Source organism: Pundamilia nyererei, unplaced genomic scaffold, assembly GCF_000239375.1.
Source record: "Pundamilia nyererei isolate P.nyererei 1_Seehausen unplaced genomic scaffold, PunNye1.0 scaffold00058, whole genome shotgun sequence".
NCBI classification, from domain to species: domain Eukaryota; kingdom Metazoa; phylum Chordata; class Actinopteri; order Cichliformes; family Cichlidae; genus Pundamilia; species Pundamilia nyererei.
The window spans coordinates 1,521,375-1,533,040 of NW_005187459.1; the positions used below are offsets into that span (position 1 = coordinate 1,521,375).

An 11,666-nucleotide genomic window follows, 5' to 3' on the forward strand; every position below is an offset into this window, starting at 1 on the left:
GCACGCACACACACACTCATGCTTCCCCCACTGATGCCAGACGCTCCCTCCTTCAATCCAATCTGCAGTTTATTATTTTTCTTTCGTCTCCTGCCATCTTGCTCCTTCACTTGCCCTTCCATTCCATCTACTCCTATCTGTCCATCCATCTTCTATCCTCCCTCCTTTGCCGCACCTCCTTGCGCTCCATCCTTTATTGTTTGCCCACCCACCCACCCAACACCCTCCTTCCTCCTACCCTTCTATTCTTCCTCTCCCTCCCTCCCCCTCTTCTCCTCCTCTCCAGATGTCCTGTTCCTATCTTCCAGACTCCCTTGCTCCTTTCTTTCCCTTCTGCCTCCTGCGCTCTCAGTCTCTCAAAGCTGAGCTGACTTCCTGACCTCAGGAGGCCCTGTTACAGCGCTCAGTGACCCCCCCCTCCCAGATTGGCTTCTCTCACCCATGCAAGCTGAGTCGATGAATTTTTAAGTCTCCAGACATGGGACAAACTGTGATTTCAGAGCTCCCCTGCTGTTAGCAGCTATTCTTTGTACACACCACGTTTTGTCGATTGTAGCCTTCAAACAATTGACAATTTCTTGAAACTGAAGGGACAGCAGGAGGAGAGGAAAGAAAAATTACCATTGTGGATGGGATAGGAGAGCGACTTCATCAGTGTCTTTGACCCTGGCATGCCCTTGACTCGCCAGCAGAGGTGCACCTTGAGAAAAGTCCATGTGACGCTTATGCTCGTGTCCACATAAGCACACCAGACAGCAAGATATATACACACACGTATGCACGACAGACCCTCAAGGCTCCCTGTTCTCAAGGCTATCAGTGGAGTGAGGGTGGCTGATGTTTGCTCAGCTTTGAGGCCCATTTCCCGTCCCAGCAGTCTCCTAAACGCTGGTGCAAACCTCTCCAATGAGAGATGTCAAGAATGAAATTATATTTTGGACAATGTTGCGAAAATGAAGAAAAAAATGTAACTACGGATCTTCTGTGACTTTTCCCGATTGGTCAGATTCTTCAGCTGTGGCACAATCTTATCGGATGGGAGGCTTGGGGGGCTGGGGGGGCAAGCGTGGTGAGGGGTAGGAAGAGAGGGGACATGGGTTGTGTTTGTCCAAAATGACAGTATGGACCAAGGGCTTATCAAGACCTTTGTAGATTATTGATTGGAGCAGATATGTGAGGCACGGGAGGCTTATGGGCCAGTGCATGTTCGAGGTTTGCAAACCTCTGGCTTGACTCGCTCAAATGTCAGTTTCAGCTCTTGTTTTCAGACCATTTACTGTGTGCAAACTTTAGATTACTTAAGACACGGGTATCACAAAAATACTTATTGGATATCAGAGTCAGATAACCCCCCATCTGTGGCATTGAGTGCGCTACAAAATCTATAAATTCCACGTCTCACAAACACAAACACAGTGACCAAAAAAGCATGGGAAGTGTTGGTATTCCCAGGCTGAGTTGGGGTTAGGAATTAACCTGGCTTGCAGCGAGGGCTTATGTTGTGTCCCTGCATTTCATCCTTCAAGGCAAAAGCTTGCTAGAACACTCACTCACACTTACACACACACACGCATACAGCCTTATCTTCCAGGGTCTTGTCTTGTTTGGCTAACACTGTGCAAATAGAAGGTGCAATACATCTCCTGACAGTTCCCAAAAGCAAAGGGGAGAAACACGTTGGTCAAACAAACAGCCAACCCTGAGTCACCGAGAGAGAAGAGATTTCTCAGGCTTTACCGAAACACATGCGAAAGACACAGGCCCGTGCACGCGCGCATGCGCGCACACACACACACACACACACACACACACACTTACAGACTTGCACACAGAGTGTGTAACAGTAGCCTTTATTTTGAGGGCTTGGGCCTCTGGCTACCTTTTTAAACGTTTGTCTAAGCAGTCTTAAGATGAGGGCTGCTGCTGGAGTGAATAGCTCCCAGCAAGCCGTCCACAGGCTCCTATTGTCCTCAGTCATATTTTATTATCTCATCAAAAAGCAGGAAATCCGATTCCCTCTCTCTGAAAAAGAGCTTATCCTTCTGTCTCAAAGCAACCTGTCACGAGTGAGAGAGAGATGGACAGAATGGGGAGAGAGTGTCGTGGGGGAGAGGGGGCAGCCATTGAAAAAGACTGATTTACCGCCTTAGTGCTATCAACCCTACTTTCCTTTTTCTTCCACCCTGCCTTTCTCCTTGATTAGAAGGCCCCCTAACACCAAGCACAATGTAAATGTCAGGGTATTGCAGCTTTATCATCTTTGCCGATTCTTTCCACCCCTTTTCCCACTCCGTCTTCTGCTTTTCATATTGTGTTACACAGGGCGAGAGCATTCATTTTCATGAGAGCTCTTTATTGGTTGTTTTTTGAATGCTTTGCCGCTGCCTGCCGCACGCGTTTGCCAGCCAAACTTCAACATAAGCAAGACAAGAAAGTTTACCCCTTCTGTGTTTTGCTAGTCCAAATTAAAAGGCATCACATTTAAGCTTACTTTTTTTCTCCACTTTTGAAAAATGGACCAAAAGTCAAAGAGAAAAGGTTTGTTTTCAGATTTAGCCTGCTTAGCAATAGATTCACTCTCAGTCACCTTGTTTGCCTTTTCCAGGCGTCACTCCACTCACACACACACACACACGCAACTCCACATCCTTCCCTTGCCACCACTTCGCTGCCTCTTTCCATCCATCCCTCTCTCCTCCCTCTCTGTTTGTACATCTGTCCTTTAATTTTGGGCTCTGCTGAGAAGTTGTTAAAAACCCCTATGAAATATGTATGAAGGATTGTGAGCCACGCGATTGGCCCCATTTACCGGACAGCCGAGCGAATGAACGGCCACACTGGATAATCCCCCACAATGCCTCTGGAACAAAGGCCCAACAGCTGACCCTAGAGAGACATAGAAAGATGAAGAGGGAGGGAGGGAAGCAGTGAGGCGGTTTGGGGGGGTTAGAATTGGACAAGGTGGAAGGGGGTGCAAACAGTTTAGGCTCACTGCTGGTCAGGAGGAAGCTCAGTCACAGACACACACACACAACTCACATGTACTCGCAAAACAAAGGCTTGTGGGACAGGAATAACTCCCTTGTTCTGTTGCGCCGCTCTCTCTCCTTAGACTCTTCTCGGCCCCTCCTTCTCTCGCCATCTCTCCCTCCCTCCCATTCTCACTCTCTCAGTCAAGAGGATCTGAAATACCAATACCCTTTTCTCCTTGACATTGCTTTCTCCTTGCAGTCAGCATTTTGCTGTCCTTTTATAGTCAAAACGTCAGGAGAAATTCCATGCAGGAATATTCTTAGTAATGCGGCACTCCCTGCATCTAACACCAGGGAGCTACGCGGCACCGTCCCGTTAGCGAGGTCTTTCAGGAAAAGTGCACGCAGCATACACACACACACTTACTGTAGCTGGCCTCAAAGCGGGGTCATTGTGCCAGTATTCCGTGAACGACAAGCAGCCCAAACAATGAATTATATCCACTTTTATCCCACCAGACGGGAATTCAATATTTGGGGAATTGGGTTATCTTTCGTTTTTTTCCTTTCCCCCTCTCTCTCTCTCTCCGTCAAACACACACAGACACACAGTGCACAAGCTCCTTATTCACAACTCACCTTTTCACTTGAGTAGTGGACAGACACACACACACCAACCAGACACACAGGCATCTTAGCCTCCATTCATCACCCCGAGGGGGGTTGGTAGCTGTCCCATGTGTGTTTAAGTGCATATGTGTGTGGTTGAAGAGGCCTGTCGGTGTGTGTGGGTCCTTGTCCATCGGTGTGTGTGTTCCAGTGGCCACTAACCTTGCTGTGTCCTGACACTCCTGATGAGTATCTGCAGGACACTGGAGGAGAGGAGTGGAGTACGCACTGTCAGGCATTTGGGCAGGCTGCTGCTGTATGTGTGTGAGACAATATGTGTTTGTGTGTGTGAGCATCGAGGGAGGCGGGCAGGCAGACAGTCAGCATTATCCAAGCAGGTGACCCCTGAAGGCTGCGTCGCCCTGGAGCTCTGAGTCGAGGAAAGAGACTCAGCCAAATACACCAGGGTACCCGGTGTGTGAGTGTGTATGTGTGTGTGTGTGCGTGCAGCGAGCATTATGTAGAGCTCTGTCACAGTACAGGATGTGTCATCTCCTTGGCACAAGGAGGTGTGTCCGCTGGTGTGTGTGCTCACACCAGCATAAGCGTGTGTGTCTGTGTGTGACAGAGTGTTGGCTTGGGGGAAGGTGTCACAGATCTTTGCCAGACTAATCATCTCCATGGTGTCGGTGAGCGCTGCTGTCAGGGACACTAAAGAGGCAGCGTGTCTCCCCGTTCCCAAAGCATTTAGTACTTCCTCTTTCGCCAGCACCTCTCTGTCGCTCTTCAGCTCCGCTCTCTTGTTTGGTCGCAGATTTACAGTGGGACTCATAAACATGTCACGCCCGCCACGCTGCTGGTGGAAGGTGGGGGAAGTGGGAGGTGTGAGAAACCTGAGAATTCGCAAGAAGTGACTTTTCTCAGGCCAACACCTCAACCGGCGTTTAAGGAAGTAGCGACTCAAGAGACAGGAGATTTATGGTTTTACATCCACTTTGAAAATATGAACATATTCTATAACTGGGGGGGCGAAGACTGTCGCTGTTTGGGAAAGTTGGTTTGGGTTTTGGCAGTCGGTCAAGTTTCGTTCCCATTTTCCTCAGTATTCAGTGGTCGAAACACTTTTAGGGTTTGCATTATAACGAAGTGCCTTAAAATCAAACCACTACAACGGTGCTTTTGTGTCGAGTGACATAAAGGACGCAAACTTTGCAGTGAGACTTAAAATACCTTAAAATAGGATTTCCTCCGTGTACTCCTCACATCTGTTTACACAATTGCTCATTCCTTCCTTTCTGTGTTCGCGAAGGTCCCTGATCGTTTCCTGGAGGTGGCAGAAATCACACTGCGAGAGTTCTTCAATGCCATCGTGGCCGGCAAAGACGTGGACCCGTCCTGGAAGAAGGCCATCTACAAGGTCATCTGCAAACTGGACAGCGAGGTCCCAGAGATCTTTAAGTCCCCAAACTGTCTCCAAGAGCTTCTACATGAGTAAATTTCACACCCCTCCTCTTCCTCCTTGCTTACCGCTTTGCGCTTTCTTTGTTTTTCTGATTTCATAGAATTTCAAAATTATATTATGATTTGTTTTTTTCCCTTTTCTTCAACTTTACTTTTGATTTCCTGTTTTTTTTCTTGTTTGTTTGTTTTTGTTTTTATTTTTATTTTTTGAATGTATGAAAGTTATGGAGTAGCATTCCCAATCTAAAGCCCCTTGTGGCAGTTCCTAAATGACCTAGCTATTGTGTTCTTGTTCTTATATTATGCTGGTTATTATACGTTTTGTTTTTCTATGACTCTGAATTGAAGAGGCTCTGATCTTATTGGGTGTTTTTATTTTTATTTTCTTGGACCGTGTGAACACTCTGTTTGGCCTGTTCTGTGATCAACACTAACGGCGCCCTCCATGTGTGGAAAGAGTTCCCGAGTTCCCATTTATACTGCTAAGAACATAGGCTGGGTTCCCTGAAGACTTGACTCGTGGCACCCACAGAGGCCCCTCCAATTCAGGGGGTATCCATGTGAACTGCCCCACCCTAACCCCCTCCTTCCTTAATACAAAGTGGGTGCCTAATAGACTGTGCTATTGAAGATGTCCCTAACAGGACAGGCACATGCACACATGCACACAAAAAGCAAGGCCTAGTGAGGTTGTTGACTGGACTAAAACTGGACTTTTGGTACTGGTCTGTGAGACTTGGACCAGTTTCAAATAGCTACTGAGCTCTACCATTTTTCTTTTTTTTCTTTTTTTGAAGTGTGTTTTCCCTGCAAATAGGGGCATTGTGTTTATTGGGTGTACATTATTATTTTTGATTACTATTCTTATTGTTGTTGTTTATGATTATTATTTGTCACTACTGCTTGCTGAAGATTGGCACTTCAAGATTTGTTTGTCCCTTGATGCCGTTGCTGAAAGAAATAAATTATTGCTATTAATATTATTCCAAAAGATTTTTAGATTCTGAAGTATTTCCCCCCTCCTCCTCCTCCACCTTCCTCATTCCCCATTTTCCTTCTCCTTACTCACTTTCCTCAGTTTGTTCATCACTGGCGTGGACTTTGGTTTTGTTTTGTTTGTTTCGCTGTTTGGTTGCTGGGGCAACTTTGCTGGATTTGGATTTTATTCCAGGGAATTTATTAGAGTGGGCTTCTCTATTCACCTGTAGTGACAAGCTCATCCTGCACAGGATCAGTCCAGTAATGATGCTAAAAATAACCAAGATAGTCTAAAGAAACATGAAGTAAATAAGAAGTATTTGGTAAAAGTGTGTTTTCTTGATTTACTATAGCTGTTCCACCTTTGAAAACTAATCTGCTCCCCCTTAAAGAGCACTTCTTCATCTAATAACAAAATATTTTTCTACGTCTGTGTTCTGAATTAGTGAACATACATAATAAGTGCAAGTCTGATTTTTTGTTTTGTTTTGTTTTTAATTTTTATAGCACTAAACAGCTCACGTGAAAGAAGTTAACATATTTACACTGCTGGCTCTTAATGTGGTTAGCTTATATATGGTGTAAATGGCATTATGAAGTTACTTTAATAGCAGTCGATACTTGAATATATCAAAACCTGAAGTACCGGTTTGTTAACTGAACAGACGTGAAGATAAAAGGAATCTATTGAGGCTGATAAACAGCCGTTTATTAATTCTGCCTCAAGTAGAACTTACCCTGATGACAACACACACACACACACACACACAATGCTCCTTCCCTCTATGTTCACCTGCTGCTGAGTGATTTAGCTTCTCTCTCAGTGCAACAACATGAGGTTAGAGGTGAGCACTCTTCCCCCAGGGGGTAGACGGAGAAGCTCTCAGCACTACAAAGACCAGGGACAAAGGCGCAGAGCAAGGAGCAACATGCACCTGAAGCCCTCTGCTCTGTCCTGCCGTCCCACACCGGCAGCTTTTAAGACCCAAAGTGTGTCTCTGTTCAAGCCACTGTGCCCAGTTTGTTAAACGGCATTCCTTTCACTTTTACCTGAAGTTCTAATCCCAAATTTTTTCACTTGAGCTGAACTTCTATATGTACTGTTTTTGATTTGTTTTTTACCTTCACCCATCCTCTCAGGCTGTTAAGATTTTACGAAGCAGTAAGTATTAGATATTAGATGACCTTTTTGAAGAGGTAAGTTTGAAGCAATGAGTGGACTTTGATATTTTGCTTGGTGCGTGCGAGCTAGCTGGTGATCTCACCTTGCGACATTGGCTTATAGTGTGTCTGTGTGTGCGGCACAAAAGATCAAAAGGGGCAGGTTGCTTAACCTGCTGACTTGTCTAAGCGAGACAAAAGGCCTGACAAAAGAAGGCAGAGAAAGACAGAGAGCTACTCCCTTCATTATGTCCCCCTTCTCTTCCCCGGACAGTGTTCTTCTTAAGATCCGGAGCCCTGAGAGAGCGAGCGGCGCACATTTCTCACTGAAGGATGGGCTAGGCCCTGCATGTCTCAGTCTCAAAGCACCAGCCAAGGGCTCTAAAGCGCCACAGACAAAGGATAAAGAAAGGAAAGGACACTTTTATCTGATGCGCAGATTATTATCGTTCCATGCCCTCTCCCTTCCTGCAACTCCACCCTAAACTTAAAGAGTTCCTGCGTCTAAAAAGATTAATTCAGGATAATGAAGAACTTGTGTGCAAAAAAAAAAAGGAAAAAAAAAAGAATAAATAAATAAAATAAGGATTAGCAAGACCTTAACGCCGTGTTGAGAATATTTTTGTCAGGTTTTGTTTTCTGGGGTCGTTTAATTTTTAGGATAACATTATTGAAATGCATATATAGCCTTTTTTTTATAATGTAAAGTATAAATCTATGGGAAAAAAATATATAGTGGAAGTTCTTTGAAAGGCACTGTTAGAAACTGTTTCATAAAAGAAATCCTGAGGGTATTTTTAGTGACAGTTTTGTTGCAATCTGTATTCTGAATGAGTTGTTGGTAGATTAGGAGCAATAGTAGTAGGTTTTTTGCAGGTTTTGTGACCAGTTTTTCCTTTTGGTTTCTTTACCTTTTTTGTATTGTGCTGAATGGCTGTCTTCTGGAGATCAAAAAAAGAAAAGAAAAATAAACTTGGAATACCTTTTCAGAGTATGAAATATTGTTGTCGCTGCTGTAAATACTGTCAGGATGAAACAAAGAATAGCTGTACAGATTTTTTTTTTCTATTATCACTCAGAGTGCTAGAGAGGGGTGAGTGGTTAAAAAAGGAAAAAAAGGAGACTTCACCCACTCTCCAACTGGACTCATAAGCACTCTTCTGAAATATCCACAGAGGAGTGGGGTATTTTTTTTTGGTTTGTTTGTTCCCCCCCTCCCTCTGCCATGCCTTTAACGGGAAACGGTTTCCCATCGGCAGTGCCCTTGAAGTTGCACCAGCATTCATTTCTTTAATTTTCCGAACAGAACGATGCATCAGACGAGCGGTGGGGTAACGGTGATGTCACAGCGCGGCCCGTTGGCAGCCTGTGCTCTTTGTGTCATCCAAAAAAACAAGGGCAGATTTCCGCCAACGTAGCTCTAGATTTGACCCAAGAGACAGACAGGAACTCATTGTCATCAGAAGACTAGTGCCATCCATGGATGGGGGAACACTGTACAGTGACAGATTAAAGGGGGGAAAAAAAACTGATTGCAGATTGAAGGGGGAAAAAAAACAGCGATTTGTACCCCCTTTTCACTGGGTTTAAAAGTTGATGAAAGTTTGGAATTTTGTGGAATTTCTGTATGCTTTGCAGTACATGCGCATGTGTGTGTGTGCACTGTATATGACTGCGTGTGTCTGCGTGAGAGAAAAGACCGATTATGAGAACCTGTGAACCAGTGTGTGACACAATTCTCAACACTGTGGCCCCTCCCCCACCCCTGGGAGTACCATCCTGACATGTAAATGACTCTCATTAAGCGTTTGGCAACATGTGTTTGGTGTGTGCGCATGTGTGTGTGTGTGTGTTGCGATAATTTCCTCTGATCTGTTTTCTGACCTGTTTGAAAGAGGTTTTTGTTTCTCGATGCTTTCAGTAGTAATTCCTTTTTTATTATTATCACATTGCTCCTCTTTTATTGTAAATATCAATGACGTGGACTTACAGTGATAAATACTGCCTTTGTATAACTTTAGCAATATGTTATGTAAATAATGTTTTGTTGATGCTTTTTGTATGACATTATTATTCAATTTTAGTGCAGTAATTCCAACTGGAACAGCCATGTTTTTCGGATACAGTCTGAATAGTTACACAGGTTGTAAAAATAAAACTCATGACATGGCTGCTTTTTTTTTTTTTCCTGTTATCGGTGTCTATTTGTCTTGCAGATTTTGTGTAATTTATTGGTTTAATTTATCCTAATTTATTTGATGTTGTTTCATTTTGTTTTTTCAAACAGGGAAGGCTGTACTGCATTTGAATAAGTAGAACCAACTTAAAAGATTTTACACTTTAACGAATTTACAATTTCAAAAAAGAAAAAAAGTTAAATTGACAGAAAAGATGAGTGGGGATTTTGGCAGCTACGTGAAACTGGACAGTTAAAACAAACAAAAAAAACTGGATTTGACAGGGCAGAGGGTGGACTTGAAAGCCGAAACTAGTTTGAAGCAGTTTTGTATTTTCTCTTGAGATTTTTTCCCTTGTATTGCTTTGGCCCAGCCCAAAAACAACCAGTAGTCAAATTGCCTTTCGTGCCTTCACCCTCTATGAACTGAATGTATGTGCAGTATATATGCAAGCTTGTGCAAAATGAATAAAAAATTGAAATAAAAATGAAAAAGAGAGTGAAAAGTGGTAGCTGTTTGTGGTTTGTTTTCTGTGTTTGTGTTTAAAGCATTGTGGGGGGGGAATCAGACTTTATAAAGATATCTATACTTAGAAATATACATGAATGCTGTAAAAGCTGGTGCTTTCAGTGAAGAACATACTAGCAGAAATCTATTTTGTTCCGCTAGCAAGCATTAAAAAAAAAGAATCATGGAAATAATAATCAAATGATCAATTTAGAAGTGCTGTGGTAATTTTAGTTAGTTTCTGTATAAGCTGATGGGTGTATAAAGCAGTTTATTGGGTTTCTGTGGCCAAAAAGCAATAGGGTTCAGCTAGTAATGGCCATAGTTGAGAGTTCTGTAATGACTAATCAGCTTCAGGGTAGCTTTTAAAATTTGAATGTAACAAATTCATTTAACCGCATGATAAAAGGGATAGGAAAACTGCAACAAAGGGGATATCTTGTCAAGAAAGACAAAAATAATAGAAGAATAGAAGAAGAATAACAGTATGATAACAGTCAAATCTTTTTTAGAGTAACAAAATGTTATGGATTATCGAAGGTACACCGTTTCATGCTGGGAAATCTGTCAGTACTTTACTGTAATTTAATGGTGAATAGTATTCGCTTGAAATTTACTACCTTGCTTCCCAGGTTTTTTGGTTATCAAAGGATCACTGGCAACAGTGCAATTTATTCTGTCCTGTTTGAGTGAATCAGAGCTGTCCTGCTCGCAGAGTGATCATTAATTAGGAGTTTGGCTGCAGAGAACCGTCCTCCCATCATAGTTTCTCTACAGGCTCCGGAGACAACTGCAGGTGCTGCCTCATCAGGCTAAATGCAACAATCGAGCACGGGCGCACACACACAGTGAAGTATTCTCCTCATTAGAAAAAAGGGTTGCAGGAAATAATTAAAGGATTTATGAAAGACTTTGTAAAGTGGGAAAAGGGGGATTATAAATGTTTAGAAAACAGTCTGAGGACCGAGCAAAGAGACAAACCTCTTGAAAGTGAATTCACAACTGAAGCTGAGGAGTCGTCGTTTTCATTATTAATCTGTGGTTATTGTCTCTGTCACGCTTTTTTTAGTAGTGAGAAATGCTGTGAAGCAGTTGCGTTTCTACTGATCGGCTAACAATCCAAAAGAAATGAAGAAGAGACACATTGTATGTGTTTTTATTCAAAAATGTGTCATCATTAATGTTCATTATTTGTCCATCGGGCAATTATCCATGTAATCGTTGCAGTTTTAACCAATAAATTATGTGCGTGTTTCTTCAAATTACAATAACGTTTGGCCACAAAAAAGAGACGCTGATCAAAAATCATTTTACAAGAAGATGCATGACTCATCCCGTTATATTTTCCCTATTTGTTAGTTTTCTAAAAATATGTGTTTGTGAGTTTAGGAATCACTTACGAAGAACGTGGGACTATTTCTTTTCTTTCTTTTTTTTTAAAGGCACGGTTCGCTCTCTCTGTATCATTTTGCTTTTTTCTTATGGTGACCTCGGTTGTACTCTCCACCACGCCTGCCCGTTGCTGTTCCTTTTCTTCCTTTGTTCTTGCCTGACTGCTTTTCACTCTTTTTGCTTTGATGCTCATTTTTGGAGTTGCTTCTTTTGTGTCTTTCTTGCTTGCTTGCTTGCTTTTATTCTTTTCTCTCTCCCTCTCTCTCGTGTTCTTTTTTTCCCTCTCGTCCTCTGCCTGCCTCCCTGCGCTCGCCTTAACCGGAGGCTACAGCTCCTTAGGTTGGGCTGAGACAGCATCTTTGTACAACACCGACCGTCTGCTCTGTAATCAAATACCATCTGTCGCTAC

At 43.1% G+C, this 11,666-nt stretch overlaps 1 protein-coding gene across 4 annotated transcripts in view; it reads left to right on the top strand.

Annotated features, from left to right (window-relative positions):
* LOC102193857 (prospero homeobox protein 1) overlaps positions 1–5,204 on the top strand; it is a 31,026-nt gene extending 25,822 nt beyond the window's left edge. For all 4 annotated transcript variants that reach the window (XM_005734411.2, XM_013911217.1, XM_005734410.2 and 1 more), the window contains one exon: positions 4,891–5,204. In XM_005734411.2, coding sequence (XP_005734468.1) covers positions 4,891–5,076 — 186 coding nt within the window. In that variant the 3' untranslated portion in view covers positions 5,077–5,204. The remainder of the gene's footprint in view (positions 1–4,890) is intronic.
* Positions 5,205–11,666: the final 6,462 nt, after the last annotated feature.